The sequence below is a fragment of the Pangasianodon hypophthalmus genome, chromosome 23 (assembly GCF_027358585.1).
Source record: "Pangasianodon hypophthalmus isolate fPanHyp1 chromosome 23, fPanHyp1.pri, whole genome shotgun sequence".
In the NCBI taxonomy this organism is placed as follows: domain Eukaryota; kingdom Metazoa; phylum Chordata; class Actinopteri; order Siluriformes; family Pangasiidae; genus Pangasianodon; species Pangasianodon hypophthalmus.
In genome coordinates, this window is record NC_069732.1 from 15,146,024 (window position 1) to 15,163,203 (window position 17,180).

The 17,180-nt window shown below is 39.2% G+C and overlaps 1 protein-coding gene across 2 annotated transcripts in view; it reads right to left on the reverse strand.

The window, feature by feature from the left end:
- The window catches only part of llgl1 (LLGL scribble cell polarity complex component 1), a 33,152-nt gene that overhangs the window by 10,181 nt on the left and 5,791 nt on the right, over window positions 1-17,180 (reverse strand). For both annotated transcript variants that reach the window (XM_026929627.3, XM_026929628.3), the window contains exons 3-10: window positions 7,173-7,254; window positions 5,811-5,941; window positions 5,061-5,204; window positions 2,694-2,856; window positions 2,274-2,409; window positions 925-979; window positions 657-811; window positions 255-472 (exon numbers count right to left, since the gene is read on the reverse strand). In XM_026929627.3, the coding sequence (XP_026785428.1) occupies window positions 255-472; window positions 657-811; window positions 925-979; window positions 2,274-2,409; window positions 2,694-2,856; window positions 5,061-5,204; window positions 5,811-5,941; window positions 7,173-7,254 (1,084 nt within the window). The remainder of the gene's footprint in view (window positions 1-254; window positions 473-656; window positions 812-924; window positions 980-2,273; window positions 2,410-2,693; window positions 2,857-5,060; window positions 5,205-5,810; window positions 5,942-7,172; window positions 7,255-17,180) is intronic.

A 17,180-nucleotide genomic window follows, 5' to 3' on the forward strand; every position in this document is an offset into this window, starting at 1 on the left:
TACTGCAACTTCCATGCTGTAAGCAATTTCAGCCTGCATCTGTCTCTGATCAAACACATCCACTGTATTGCCATTGACCAATTCTATTGATTTCTAGATTTAGCACTGAATTAAATACATTTGACAAGATAGTCACTGGTTAGAAAATGGGAACCACAAAACAACCAGAGCAGCCCTGATCCCTGATCTTATTGCTTCCATGACTAAAAAGCTTATCTTCCACATAAAAATCACAAACTTTAGAGCAGACTGACCGTGCGTGTCTGCAGAGGGCACTGCTGCTGCCCAGCTCTCACCACCCTCTCCCACAGTTTGTTTGGCACATTGGAGATGTGGTAGGAGCATGTGATGGCAGAGGAGTGCAGAGGTGCCAAGTATGGGGCAGGGATGGTGGGCCAGCCAGGTGTCTGAAGGTCAATCACCACCAGCTCCTCCTCCAGCAGCACGACAAGGGTTGAGGGCTCATCAAACTCTAGATGTCATGACATAAATCAAAGTTCATCACTTCAATCATTAGGATTGTGTGAATTTCAGAACGCTCAGCAAAAATAATCATTGGTCTTTGTATTTCAAGAAATGTGAATCTATGCATTAAAAGATCAATTAATTGTGGCTCCTCATTAAAAACTACTGGAATTAGCTGCTGAACCACACACCTATGTCTCTGTCTGTGCAGTGGATGGTGAAAAAGTCAATGACTCGCGAGGTGAAGTCCAGGGTAACGTGTGTGCTGTCCTGCAGTATTGTTAAACAGTGTCTGTCCCCGTAGCTGGCTCGAGGCATACCGCCGCTAAACAGCACCAATGGAGCTCTGGAAAACAAAGTGCACAGAGGATATCCTCCTGAGTCAAACAGGCACAGCTAACACATGCAGGATTAGAAGCTTTCGCTTTTCACCCACTGCTGCCCAGAGCTGACACACACCCCGTCTGGGTGGTCCTCCACAAGATCTTGTTCACAGCTTTGCAGGGAAATGGGCCTGAAGAGAGAGAGAAAGAAAGCAGACTTTAATGTACAAAAACACAGACATCTGGATGACTCACATGAGAATCTACACCATCATGAACCCATAGGTGGACATTAACCAGGAAAATAGCAGTAAAACCACAAATAGTGTGTCATTTATCCCTCAGCTATATTTCAGGAGGGTTTTTGTATGAGCTCTGTTAATTCATCTGGAGAAGAACTTTACCACAATATTGTGTGTGAGCTAAAACATTGTGAGGTTGACAGCAATGGTTACAAGCACTATTTGACATGGAGTTGTTTTACTAAAGGAGGTTCAGTAATGTAACTTTTATGGAATTTGACTGGACAATTCAGAGGAGATCAAACATGTGTATTTTGTCCAGGTTGATGCATCATAGCCCAAATGCAAGCATTATGCAACACAGTGTTTAGTACCAGATTTCGTTGGTACAGTACTGGAAGCATGATTTGCTAAGGAATTATTACTTTTCAGATGTAAACTGTAGAATTTACAGATGAGATCTATGCTTTTAAACCAGTCTGAATCACCGGTGACATAGGAGCCCCTCTGGTAAACCTAATCCGACTCAGATAGGGCTAAAATTTAACCACCAGACAAACATTTCAGCATTGAGGCAATTGTGTGGTCAAACCTTTACTTCTCCCTTTAGTCATAACTTCCAGATCATTCCAACTAACTCCACTGGATGAAAACAATTTACACTTTCTGTGATACAATGCCAGAAATATGCATGGCCAATCAAGATTGCTTACAGAAGGGCCATTTCTAATACAGGACATCTACTGAATGTTCACCACATGGGCTGTGTTCTCAGTAACAGCACTGACTGACTTTAAAGGAACACCAGTGATTACTCAAATTCGGGGCTTGACCTCAAGTCTGACCAACTTGGACTCGATTACGTTTACAAATTGTGCATCCTGATGTGTACACAGGCTATTCAAACAACCTTCTTCAACAAGCTCAATCTAAAGACTTCATTCAGTCTCCATTATAGGACTAGACTTGGGCCTAATTTGAGTAGCAGCTTGCGAACGTCAGATGCGACTTGCGTCAGCGCAAAGGCTTGGATTTGTTTTGGACTAGAGAACTGCTGACATGAGACTTCATTACTTCATTACTTTGTGCATTTTCATATCCAGAAAATATGTATGTGCTACTTAAGTACTCCAAGTACAAATTAAAAAATGTGACTATTTAGAAAGTGACTGGACAAACTTAATGGACATAGTACAACTATTAATAACAATCCACTTGCAGAAAACTAAGAGCACTGGCTCACCATATGGTATAGTGGAAGAGATGGGTTCATTGGTGCAGAAGGTACTGCTACTAACAGGCCACACCATGTATCCACCATCGCTATGGGAACTGACAAAGCTGTTCCCAGACCGGACCCACACCAAGCTCTCCAACTGCTGTAGGGGAAACACACACAAGACAAAAAGTGACTTAAAGTCAAACACAGTATACACCAGAATGTGATATAAACTACCCATAACACAAAGATGAAATCTCAGCCAAGTTATGATCCACATACAGAGGTCCTAACAAAATTGCTTTTGAAGGTACACGGGTGACTATTATTCACAAGTTATTCAAAATTTATGGAAACCCAAACATTTATTACCAGTAAGGTCATTTTTAATTTAACATTTGAAAATGTTCACGTGACATTCGGTAAAGTTCCACCTAAACACACCTGCTTTCCAAGGAAGAGGTTGTCTACATGACGGCTTTGGAAGTCCCAGAGCACAACAAGGCCTCTACTGTAGCCGATGAGGATTTTGTCTGGATGCTGGGGATGCTCCTGTAGGGACTCCACTGGTCCCAGAGACTTTCCACACTTGTAACTATCAGGAAGGCTGGAAAATAGAGCAGTTCATGATTGGAAAATGTTACAGCCAACAAGCATTCATCACATATTTTTCCTTTACATGCATTGCAGTAGAGCGATGGAGATCCTGTGCATCCATTTTTATCGCCCAGGAAAATAATCATCATAACGGAGGCGGAACAATTTCCAAGTAGAAGAAACAAAGACAAATGCAAAAGCAAAAGAAAACCAGGGAGAAAAGTATGCTTGGCAAAGCCTAAGATTTTCTTTGGATTTGGATTCTTTAGGGAGATCAAAGCCTGCAGATTCCACTTTCCTCCATCCATCCTCCAGGTGTCCTGCATATTTCAGCTGAGATTACAATCAGCTCCCTGCATTACAGCTCATTCATACATTCTACACACATTCAAAATATAACATACAGGCAAGGGTGTCACATTACCACCCAGGGAAGGTCCCAGTTTCATCCTTGTATTTTTGTTAGAACTGGAAACTGAACAATGCATTTTGCTAGCAATTATAAAAACAGAAAACTAACATGTGGGCTTCTATACAAATTGACATAGTACAAGGACAAAGGTAATGCAAACAATATCATACAATGGCTTACAATATTTGATAGCCTGACAAATCAAAAAGCAGGGTATGGGGTTCCTCTGTGGCTGCGGCAGTGGTGGAATGTGCATGGTACAGCCACAGTTAGTTCGATACGGACCCACAACAGTGAGAGAAAGCAAGCGGAAACCATGGGAAAGGGGGGCTCAAGTGCCATTTCAGTGGCTTGGCACTAAAAGCCACAAGAGACAATGTTACACAGACAACAGCTACAACCACATTGTCAGCATTTCCCATGTAAAACAGAAAACCTCAGAATCCCTCCAGAGGAGCAGCAACTACATGCCTTCAATCTACAATTACAATGAACTGTAGCGGAAATAAAAATAATCAAGCTCCATGAATTCTCAACGTAATTCAGGATCCCACATCAATACGAGCTCTTAAAAGTGGTTTTAAAATGGATGAACTAAAAGAGCACAAGACCTGATCTTGACTGGAGAAGCATTTCTGAGAATGCACAACTAATACATGGCTGAAGACAGATCTCTCAAGTTCTAAACACAAACAGCTGACCACAAAGCATGACATTGTTTTTAACAGAGCCTGAGTATTTCTTTCTAGGGATTCCAGTGTCCTGCAGACGCCTAGTGATATGCCTGTGAAGAACGCAGTGTCTGATTTAAATACCCCTTCAACTAGGGCGCCGAGGATTTGGCAAATGGTACAAAAGCATTTTGTTCTGTAGTTTCCTGGCTGACACATACTTATTAGCAGTAGCTCAGAGAAGCCGCCCATTAGCCCAAATTGTGCTTGCTTAATGAGTGGTTCATGGTCTCTTCCTGCAAAAGATAACGCATACATGCGGACAATGAGGTGCTGAGAAAGCTGTAATTTGCCTTAACTTAAACAACCACTTTAACAGCTGAGCAAGAGACAAGTGTGATTTTCTGTCTTTTAATAGGCATCATTACAGCCACCTGGCGAAACTGGCTGTTCCTTGTAACATACTCAAATGCCACACACTTTACTTTCCATTCTCTTAAAAGGTAATTGGGAGGGAAATTGTCAAATGTACCAATGCAAAGAAAGCTTTGCATGCCTATATAAAGTTTTATCCGTCTAGACAAATTCCATACAACACCCCTTTAGATCTCCAGACATTTTACTCCAAAGGGGTACAAAACTGTGCACTGGGGAACTTGGCCATGATAGAGTCAAGCTTGCAAAGCCTCTGTCCCTGGATCTGTAACGGACAGCCACAGGTGGAGGCAGGAGTAGAAGTTTAGCTCTGAGCAAACTGGACCACATAAGCACTCCACAGTCCATTATCCTGGACCACAGGGCCAAAGCAGGAAGGAAACAATAGAGTTCTCTGCAAGTTCATTACCCTCAGTGTAAAGTTCTCTCAGTCTGTAGTGTCCCCAGATGCTCATTTTATGACACAGGCAGTGGAATGTGTCCAACCCACCAGTGAGGCACAGTGAGCTGGATAACATACGACTATAATAACATACACATTTGCTTGGCAGACACAGGAAAATGTTTGAGTTCACACATATTTCTAATGATCAAAGTTAAAAGTTATTACATTATGTTCCTGCTTTGCAATACTTGTTATAGGTGCAGTAAGGTCAGGATGGAAGAGGAAAAAACGAGTTTCTTTTATGCCATTACCTCTGCATGATTTCATCTTGGAACAGTGACTTGTTCAGCAGTGTGAAAGTGGGCAGCTCCAGGAAGTGGATTCCACCACCCTCAGTGCCCACAGCCAAGAGATCACAGCTCAGTTTCGGCAGAAGAACAGTCACACGCGTCGCACTACAGTAGCAAAAAAAAAAAAAAAGTCAACACAACCATCATAACCAGAGTATTCCTGACTAAACAGCTATGCCTTGACATTCGTGTCGCAGCCTGAGGAAAGGCTGGGTGGACAATATGACAAAAATATCATATCATGATTCTCAAAAGCATTTGTGACACATTAAGTATAAAAAATTATTTAAAAATAGGAATTTATTTAATATAAAATAAGGGATATTACTGGACTTCATTCAGCAAGTCTGTAGGCTATAAATAAAAGCTGATATGAAGATTGGCATCATTTTCTTGGTCATTATTTATATTTATTACATAATAAATGCAAATTAAATAAATAGCAGTTGTTTTAGATAATCAGTGTGTGCTGGGGTCTTAAAGAGGAACTGGAATTCGATCTTTCAGTGCACTTTTCTCCATCATTACATTGAGGGGAACCAATCTTTAAATGCTATAACTTTACTTCAAACGGTTCCTCTTCACACAGACACCAAAATGAAAGCTAACACCTAGACATTAGCACAAAGATCTATGCTTATTACACTGTTTTAACTGTTATAAGAAACTAGGATGGGGGAAATGATAGCAAAGGCTGTGTAGAGGCATCACCTGGTGCTCTCGATGCCAGGCCTGCCAGGGAGGCTGAAGCAGCGCACCTCCTCCAGGTGGAAGCAGAAATCTTTCTGCACAATCTCCCAGAGGTGCAAAGTGTTATCATCCAGCAGGGACAGAATCCTCCCCTGTAAATTCAAACATGTACTAGGGCTGAGAATTTCAGCAGGCCAGACATTATTCAACTAATTATTCCTTTCTCCCCAACTAATATTGCAAAAAAAACAAACTTTCAATAACCATAATAAAGTTGAGAAGTCCAGCTTTCAATTCTCATATTTCTAATTCAAATCACCTAAAATTAGGAGTCTAACAGTTTTGAATAGTAACCAAAATCCACAGTTCTGCAGTCCATGAGCCACATTCTCATGTTGCCAAATTATAGTCATTATCCTGTAGCCTGTATTATTTGCACAGTACAGCTTTATCATAATAATGTCAATAATCAGAATTTAAAAGGTCATGCACATTCATTCTTTTTGTTTCTCACGGCAATAAAACAGGCTACGTTATTCTCATCAAGTGGTGTACGCAGCTAAGCTTAAAATGAGTAGACAACTTGATTATTAGTTTATCAAAACTATTTTAGAAAGCAACCCTAATGGCCCACTACTTGTACTGTAATTTGCAAATCCACATTAACAAACAAAGAATACCTCATCTCTAGGCTACTGTAAGTGGGAACTATTTGATGAACTACTTACTTCATCAAAGTAGCAGAGTTGCACATCGATCTGTATGCTCAGCAACAGACACAGCAGTCTCGCACTGTTTCTAGTGGAATGGTGAGATTACCTGACAGTCCTGAAATTGGGTTTCTGCTGCCTCGCTTAAATTGCCATTATGAGAATGGGAATCAAGTCATTGCCAAAAGCACCTCTTTGTCAGTGTCTTGCAAAAAAAATTCATACACACTGAAAAATAGCAGCACTTTTTTTTTAAATCCTGGGTGCTAACTCAGGCACAGGCTTTCTTCCAGCAAGATTTGGCACCAAAGTCACACTACTTTTAATCAAGTACAAGCAAAACTGAAGGACACAGCGTGGCTCATAGTGATGGAAATATGCCTGTCCCAAATTGGAGATGATAAAAACTTTCCACATTTAATTTCTGTCTAATCTGAAACATGATAGAAACTGTGGCCCAAGAATTGCAGATTGAACCAGTACATGAATGACAAAAATGATATTTAATTTAAAAAAAAAAACCCCACCACACACACACTCTTCATTTTTTTTTTAATCTAAAGCATGATACAAATTAAACTTTGCTCAAAATCTGCAGCCTGAACTGCTCCATGAATGGGGTAAACTGTTGCATCCTTTTTAAAACCTTAATAAATAAATGAAGTGGTTTTACCTGTCCATGGAGGAAGTGTAACTGTGTGACAGTGGCAGCCTCCTTATGAAGTCCAGTGAACTCCACTCCAGGAGCCCCATATCTGAGTGCAGGGTTAAAGAGCCTTTTTTTTGTTTTTCAAGTGAACAGCAACACTTATGTCCCATAATTCATACATCAGATATTATAAACACATGATGTAAAACTGGACTTACAGCAGAAATGGAGCATATACTGTAGATATTGGCTAGGAAGAAACAGAAACTAATCACTTTCAAACAAACTTGAGTACTTATGGCATTTTATTTATTAAAAAAAAAGAAAAAAGAAAAAAAAAAAAACCACCACACACAAATCGTCAGCTGTGTTTGTTTTGCTATAATATGTCAAAAGAGCTAAAATGTCCAAAGACAAGACAGAGGCATGTACAGCACATTCAGAAACACATCCTTTTTAGTTAGATGATAGCAAGTACCAAGAACTTTGAAACCTACTTAAATATAGTTGGACTTCTATGAAGAGTGGAAATGAATACAAGTGGAGAAAAGAACACCACCACCACGAAGAACAACACAAAGGATAAGAAGCCAAACAAGATGAAGAACAAGAAAAAGATGAAGACTATCTAGGTTGCCCCTTTCTCCAAGTGAAAGCATACAAAGCCATTGCAGATGGGGAAGGGGGGGGGGGTTGGGGGGGTCGACAAAAGACAAAACTAACACACAAAGTTTTTCTCTCACATTTTTCTTATGTGAAAACTGGATAGGACACAGTGCTATAACAAAAATCTGCAAGCTTCAGGCTTATACAGTCCCTCTTGCACACTAGTGCTATTATTAAAAGACAGAGGGGAAGTTGCACACATCTGGAGGCGTGTAAGAAGTGGAGACAGATGCAGGCATGGCGTCCAGGCAGGACAGAGAGCTGAACCTAGAACAAAAGACGGCCTGTGGACGACAAAGCCGGCACCTCACACACAGTACAATGAGAGACACTGGGGTCCAACAGCTAACAGCTAAGACCACATCTCTCCACAGAGGGCTCTCACTACAGGGTGTCCCAAAACATGTATGAGTCTCCATACATAGGAGAAATTAACACTTTTTAGCAAAATGCCTTCCAGTATTTTGTTTTTCTTTTTCCCCCAGACAGCCTTATAGCCTTTAAGGATGTCTTTCACAAAAGAAGAACGTACTGAAATCATTGTCATGGCTGGATCAGGAAGCTGTCACAAGGTTGCAATGGACATGCAATTAAATGCATAACACCAGATGTGTTAAAACAAGTACGTCATGAGTGGGAGAGACAACTCCATGTGTGTTTACAAAGAAATGGCAATCATACAGAGGATGTTTTTGCATGTTTGCTTAAAAATTGTTAATTTCCCCTATGTATGGAGACTTTTGGGACACCCTGTAGAGCTACACTGACTCCGAGCTTCCTGCTGCTTCCATGGCTGCACAGCTATTATATCACATGGGGACTCAGGCATGCATCTGTGTCCTTTGAAGAGGGGGGTTCTCATAGTCAAAGGCGGTACTGCTGCTCTTGCGCAAACATTATAAATGGTTTGAAGAGCAAACATTATCTGCATGGGTCTGGGGTATAAGGGTAAACATTTTCAGCTGTCCCAGAAAACAATAGGTTTTATTTTTATTTTGTACTGACACATAACTACTTAAAATAACTCCCGGGGAATTAAAGAGGTTTAAATTAAGATAAGTATCAGTGAATGCTGTATTCCTTCCGGAAGAGATTCACAATAAGGCCAGGATGCTGAGAAAACCAAACAAAGCCAAAATTAAATCTCTATCTAAGCGTGTGTTCATACTACTCTTTGTTTTGAATGGAGCAACGCCAACATACATCCTCTGCAGTTGTGCACAGACTTCTGGTGACAAAAGTAAAACACAACACTGTTAAACTTCCCTTTCCCTCCTTTTGCTCTGTTATTTATCATTATGTCATTCATCTGATGGAGAAGTTAAAAGCTGGAGTGGGAGAGGCTGAGGATGTGTGGAACGTGAGGAGGATGTGCTGGGAGCTGAAATGGGGAGAGGGGCATGTAATGCAGTGCAGTGAACTGGGCCTCAGTGCTGGAATGTGCTGGGTGTGTGGGGATTAAAACACATGAGCAGGCGGAGGAGGAGGAGGAGGAAGAGAAGGAAGAGGGGGAGGGGTCAGGAGCAGCTGGACGAAGCTTTTAGAAACAGGACTGATTACGCCACAGTTCATTAATCATTAACAGAAAACCCTCAGCTTTTTGGAAGACATTCATTCCATCCCTCTTCCACAAAGTTTCCCCTCAGGAACCACTCAGACAATTAAATCTTCTTTTAAAGATTTCTTTTAAAATCTTTTTTTGGGCAAAAAGATGAAGATGAAGTACTTCACACGACCCTGCAACTTAGCTTGCCTGAAATGGAACAGGGGATATTAAATAAGCAACTTCCTGTTTAAGTATCCGGCTCCCTCCTGACCCGAGGAGGAGGATCACTTCAGCACACTGTGAAACTGAGGAGTAAGGACAGCAAGAGGCTTCTGTCAAGCAGCTTCTTGCAGTCTTTACTCACTATGCTGGAAGGCTGCACTTCATTTCCCCATGAGGACCACCCTAAGGATGAATCTCAACTCACACCTGATATCAGCACTCGGTTCCATTAGGAGCCACAAGACAAGACACAGATCTCAGCGTCCCCAGACAAAAGAGATAATGTATAAAGGATCGGACAATTAGGTTTCCCCTCAATAAATCATCGCACCTCATTTATAAAAATCCAAGCTCTTGGGTACAGCATGTTGAGATCAAAATCTGAGTGGTAAACAACATAAAGCTTGGCAGTGTCTAGCAACTATGAAAGATCACGGCTTAATAAAAATAGTGGGAAAGCAAAAGTAATAATAGACACCCAGAAAACTTCTCTCTAGTCTCCTATATGGGGCTTTTGCACATTACATTGGAAAGTAGAACTCAATTCATACATCCACCAATATTTATATTTGTATACCAGCAATAAATAAAATATCTTTTAAGCAGAAAGATATCTCATCTTTTCTAAACTATGTCTTGTAAACAGTTTTGCAATACAAATGACTTTATTCCTTCTAATCTCTCTACCTACTAAAAATTTAACAAAAACATACAACTTCAGTATTCATGTGTTTGATATGTATTACATCAGCAAGGTTTCACTGTTACATAATACCAAGGGCTAAAACAGATCTGGTGAATTTAACCAAACATTACATCAGCAAGGTTTCACTATCATTATACTGTGTATTCCCCATTTGTACACGTCACTCTAGCGTTGGTCAATGTTGCCCAAAAAAAAAAATAAATAAATAAATTTTTTTCTTCATCTTTATGAATGATTCTCGATTACAATTTCAAATTTTTTTTTTTATTCTTACATAATGCATTTATAAATAAATTGCATAATTTTTCAAAGTTTTTATTTATTAGAATGGACTTTGGAAAATGTAGACATACAGACATAGTAACAGCACCATCTATAGCAAATAGTGCAACAATGGTTGTTTTAAATAAAGAATATTTAAAGAATGGATATTAAAAAAAAAAACATTTTTTGCACTATTTGCTATAGATGGTGCTGTTACTATTTTTGTGCAACTTTGTGAACCCTTCTTTCTCGACAGAGTAAATAGGGACATGTCTTTCGGGACATGAAATGCCACTGCAACTGAGAAGTCAACTTGAGGTATTCTTCTCAAATTAAAGTTCCTTCCCCATTTATAGAGTGACGTCAAGTAAACATGGCTGCACCATGACTTTATTTTTTTTATTTATTTGTTTTTTTAAGCACACAGTGTTTGGGAGTAGCGCAGGCTGTAGGAGGTTAAGAAGGCTGTTTTTCTTTTGTATTGGTTTAAACTTTTAAGTAGCATTGATGGATGTTTTAATTCAAAATTTAAATATGCAAATGTATATAAACTTGTACAATCTCTATTAGAACATTTTGAAAATCGTGTTAAAACGTTAATTCGAATTAACAGAATTAATTGTGAAAATCGCCCAGCACTACTTCACTCTAAAATAAAAAATGATAGTCAATTAACAAGAAGTTGCAGATTTTATAAGTTCTGAAACCTAAATAGATATTCACTTTCATTTTTACCCTATACATGTCCAATGAAAAATACATTTAAATGTCTAATAACATAATTACACAATAACAGTTACATAATCTAACTGCCTCACCCAGGCTGCTCCTCATTTTCAGTGTGAAGCTGTACCCTGGGCCCCTGGCTGCTCACGCTGCTAACCAAACACACAGAATAGGGCCCAAAGGCCACAGTAGCCATCCTCTCTCCCCAATCCCCCAACAATGCTGGGCAATTACCCATTGAAGCGCTCACAGCAAACCTAGAAAGAGAGAACGCAATTTCACGGTCTGAATAGTTACAGACAGCAAGCTTTGTGTTCAAGCTCTGCTTCAGTTATCCAGTGTTGCCATGTCTCTTCAATATGGCACAACCTCAGTAATTAGGCAGTGTACCAGATCTGCATAATGAATTAATTGAGGAAGCCAAAAACTATTGTCATGATAGAAATATGACTGACTGACATTGATGAGCTTGTCTAAATTGGTGTCTAATGATTGTGGTTCTTAAATCGCATCACATCGCTGCCTGATGAAAAACACGCATCTCCACTTTTCACAGTTTTCACTTTTTCTATACAGTTGAAAGCACATCACATTATTCTGTGGTATATACACTGATGCTGTGATCATTTTAAAAGTATACCGTGATAGGAATTTCTCTCGCTCTGTAGACTTGAGCGGGTATGTGATTGCGCACAGTTCTTATCATTAGAGTAGTACCACGGACTATGTGAACACACGTGAACAGCCAAAAACACTGCTACATCCTGGTTACACTGTTAGCCATTAGAGTGAAAAAGATCTGAGGAAGAATAGCGTAAGTACCGAAAAGCACAAGCACATCACTATCAGTACCTTAAACATCACCAAGTCCCACGTTTTGCATAATCGGGTCCAGCATTTAAACAAAATGTATTTGCAAAAGTAGTTTTAATAAGGATTTATCGTAGGTAATCAAAAACAGATTGACTTGTCAGGTTACATTCAGATATGTCTTTCCACCACATTTTTTTTTCCATTTGGCAGATAAATACCACTTGGTGTGCACTATGTAGGAAGTACAAACCAATATGTTATATAAAAAGACATGAGTAGTGTATAAGTGTTTTAAATAAATAGGCTTACATTTTTAAAAGCTCCTGTGTCAAAATGCATCGATGATAGCTTTCAGTCAGCATAATGCTAGAAAAAAAACTTTATATGTTTATTTATTATTCAGTATTAACTTATCAAACCTCATATGATCACAGTATCCAGCAACTTTATCATCTGGCCATATCATGCAGCTTTACTGAACAACTACGGTGCAATTTCTTACTTTCTGATTCCAAGACAAGCTGAGATCAACGACAAAGACAGCACAGCTTCACCGGCAAAACTAAGCCCACCAGATATGGTACACTAGATTTATGGTAAACTTTCATAAATTAGCTAATTCATAAATTAGGTTAATTGCAATAAAAAATTGTTTAGTCATTACTGCAAAATAGTGCTTAGCATTTTAATACATTATTGTTGAGCCAAATATTGTATCAAAAGTAAAATAATTCCAGACAAAATACATTTAATAGATAAGAACTGTTGATCTAGAAGCTAAGACCTCACTTTCTGTAAACCTTTTACAATCTTTTACTTAAACTATTATATCGCCCCCAAATTCCACTATCCCCACTGCCTGATACTGAACTTTGCTTCAGAAACAATCTCTCAGTCAGCAGTTTCAGTTAGAGAGAGCAAACAAAAAGCAAGTATCAGTTACCCAGAGCATGGACTGGCAATTTGTTCATGCCACAACCCAATTATGCATCTACATCAAGTTTCAGATCTTCAGTTTTTCATTAATTTTAGGCTTAAACTAGACGTGACGAACAGCTTTATAATGAAAGATTCACAAGCTTAGAAAAGCCATATTTCCGCTTACTGTAATTCAGTCACACAAAGCCTCTTTAAACTGAAAGATCTGGCACCGATGAGCATTAAAGAAAATTCAATGAGACTGTCTCACTGTGCTGGTGCTCCTTAGGTTTCCAAAGGCCAACAGAGTGCATTTAAAAACCTGAAGTGTCCTCAAAGGCTGATAAGTACACTACAGGAGGGGGAAGGGGGTGGATTTTAAGTCCTCTCTGTGTGTCCAGAACGCCTGCATCAGAATACTAATGCCTAGCGACTGATGCTTCCACAGGGACTGAGTAAGCGAACAACAGAGAAAGAGAGAGAATGAAAGATGAGAGTAAGACAGAAAGTGTGAGTAGGACAGCAAATATGCAAGACAGGTCAAAGTTCCTGAAAATGTAAAGAAACTCTGGAGATATAAGCACTGCATAGCCAGCACAATGGATAAAAATGAGGACTAAGCAAAACCAGGGCGAAGGGAGAAGTGGGGACATAATGAGAAAATCCACTAGGCTGTTTCCTCAGCTGCATTCAATCAGACGTGAGCACAGCACAACGTGAGAACAGCGTTGCCCATGAAACACGAGACTCGGTCCTTCAAGAAACGCCTCGCTGAACTGAACTGTGAGACCTTTTCAGTTCAGACAATAGTTTCCAATTTTGCAGTCGCACCCCTTTACACATGGAAACATACAGGAAGCTACATTGCTCTGCCGTGATGTTGAGGGTGGAGAGTGGAAGAGATTCCCTGAAGTGCACTGAAAACAGCACTAGGAAGGCAATTTCCCTGCATTCCCCTGCATTGCTTACAGCTGTGTCAGTGCTGATTCCTCAAGCAGCTGAAATCCTCTGCAGCTGAGCCCTTCATGGGAATTCATGCCGCTAACTCAAGTCTGACTATATAAGCAACATCCTAAAAGCAGAACTTTTACTGCACTAAAGGCTATTTAAGTACAATTATTCTAGCATTTCTATTCACAGCAAGCTCAGGACATTGAGCTGTATTCACAAAAAAATTCCCATACCCTCAAAGCAGTCCTAAGTACTTTAATGTCACTATTTAAAACATTAATGTGATTATATATACATATATACATGTGTGTATATGTGTAGTGTATATGTGTAATGTGTAATATATATATATATATATATATATATATATATATATATATATATATATATATATATATATATATATATATATATATATATATATATATATATATATATATATATATATATATATATATATATATAAAATAAATAAATAAATAAATAAATCACACACGTATTATGTGGTGTGTATATATACACATACATACACACACACACACACACACACACACACACACACCATGACGACACCTTTTTAAAAAGTATGCAGTACACACCAGAAAGAAAAGTTCTGACAACTCTCCACTTCTTAGCCACAAGAGGAAGGGAAAAAAAAATTGCGCTTACGCAGTTTCCATGAATTGATATGCTACTTAAATGTAAATAAAAAAAATTTATATTACATGCCACATAAACTGTAGTCTCACCACTGGCTGTACATACACAGTATTTGATGAGTAGGCTAGCAATCATTTAGATTTTTAAGACTATATCAAATCAGCGGCACTTTCATTTTTAATTTGTTTAACGAATAACATCATACTTTTTAAACATTTATAGCTGCATTTAATGTTGTGGTTACGTCACAGCAGTTGTTCCCTCGCCAGCTTCTCTTTGTTTTCCCTCTCAAAATTAATAAGACAAAAAATGCAGTTCTGTTACCAGTTAACTGTAAAGCACAGTCTTCTGTCCTGAAGGCCTTCTGACTTGACACCCGAGAAGCTTTCCATAAACGTTAAATAAACAGCTCCTTACAAAAAGCTTCACCACATCAATGATTGCATGTTTTCCTTTGTTCAATAAAAGCATGTTTCTGTTTATTAGATTAGATTATGTGGAACATCTGGCATATAAGCCCCTGTATAAGCTGTTATTATGGAAATGATTAATTTATTAGAATAAGCGCTTTAATATAAAGCTGTAATTTGAATTACAGCTGGCACTACTGTCAGAGGTGTGCTGTTATAGAAAATATATATCTGACCAATCATATCTGAGAATTAAACAGTGCTGGGTTAGAAGAATGAGTCATTTCATTAGCTAACGTATTAGCCAGATAGACAAAATTCATTCATGCAATATACAGTCATCAATATCACAATCTTCAGATTTTTTTAGTAAAGTTGCTCTTAGAAGTTTTGGGAATGCCTTTTAAAAACTAAACTCTGAGCTAGGATCTTTTAGCAACAAGTAATCTTACTGGTCTGTTACCTCTTGTTGATCAAGCACTGAGTTTTGAGCTGTACAGAATCACCACATCCCACCACAAGTCCAAAAAAGTAATAATTAAAGCAAAACACTTCTTTGAGGTCTCACCAAGTCCTTGTGGAGTAAATCTAAATATACAAGATATGAGGAGTTAGGCAGACATTCTGGAGACTGAGACAGAAATGTGCAAACATTTCCTTCAGAAAAGAGCAAACTCTCTTTTTGTGTGTGTTTAAACATACAACTGGGTAGCCCAGTTCTCAGCAAACAGTTACGGAAGACCAAAATTACATCAAATTAAATTGACGACCCAAATCAGATGGAAACAGACCTGATGAGGCTGTGGGCAAGAGATGACTTTTCATTTTGGCACTGTCATAATCCAAAGCAGACAAAGCACCGTTCTGACAGTTAAACGACAGAAAGGGCGGAGCGACACTCAGAACTGGAAAGCAGCAGTGCATCCCAATTATCTGAGCACTAGAGCGGTGGCCTTGGAAACCATTTCAAAAGGCGCCTTCAGCGAGGCCAGGCCCGGGGCAAAGCCTCAGAAGAATCTCCTCTTACTGCAGAGGGTGAACTCTGGGCAAGTCAGCATACATTCTTTACGGGTGAACCCGGCTCCTCCAACAACCCCTCTGTTGCAGACATCTCATTACGTTCCATTCTCCCTCACTCTCCTACACACACACACACACACACACACACACACACACACACACACACAGCGTTACAGCACAGTCCCCTGCCCTGTGCCTCAATGTGCGGTTGGAGCAAAAGCATGTTTATGAAGAGCAAAGCTCGTATTTCATAGTGTTTGCACAAATCCAAACCGAGCAACAAGGACACAAACAATTCGCTTAGACATTGGTCTACAGCGAGTGAGAAGAAGTCTTCAGGGGCCTATTCTTTATACATGGATTACTGAGTTAGCTGGCTTGGATTGTTGATTACACAAGCTTCTAAACATGCTTGTTTACATGTACGTACATCATGCATGCAATTACTCAATCAAGGTCATCAAGTTGTAATGCGTATTGTCAACTGCTGAAAACTGCTATTGTGAGTTCCGTAATTCAATATCTTTATTCTGTGCTCTCGTCCAAAGAAAAGCTCACACGATTTGAACAAGCAGCTTACATCTTAGACGAAATTCACAAGTCTAAATTAGGAATAGACATTTTTAATTTAGATGTGAGAATGACGATGAGAGACATATCGTCATGATCACTCGCACCATAACTGTAAGAGCACTGTTACTCATATTTTTAAAAAACTGAACTATACCTACTTAAATGGAGCACATTAAGCACAAAAAAAGCAGCTTGCACATCCTGGTTTCCTGTCCCCAGTTTAATACCCAATCCCATTAACTAAAATATGCAAGAAAAACTTGTAATGTCCTCTCCAGGGTTCTGTTCAATCAGTGGGCATTTCCAATTTCTTTAATTGTGCCTCTCTGTTTCCTTTCCTTGCTCCTTAGCTCCTCCCTACAAGGAAGTAAGGAAAGTGTGCAAAGAAAGGAAACATGAGGAATAAGATGTCCTTGCTCACTGAACCATCATTTAAAATGACTTAAGTAAATTAATCTATTGATGACATGTTGCCCAGTTGTATTGATTGTATAACAGATCTGCATACACACAACACTGAATTAACCCATCAGTTAAAACATTACTGCACATGTACA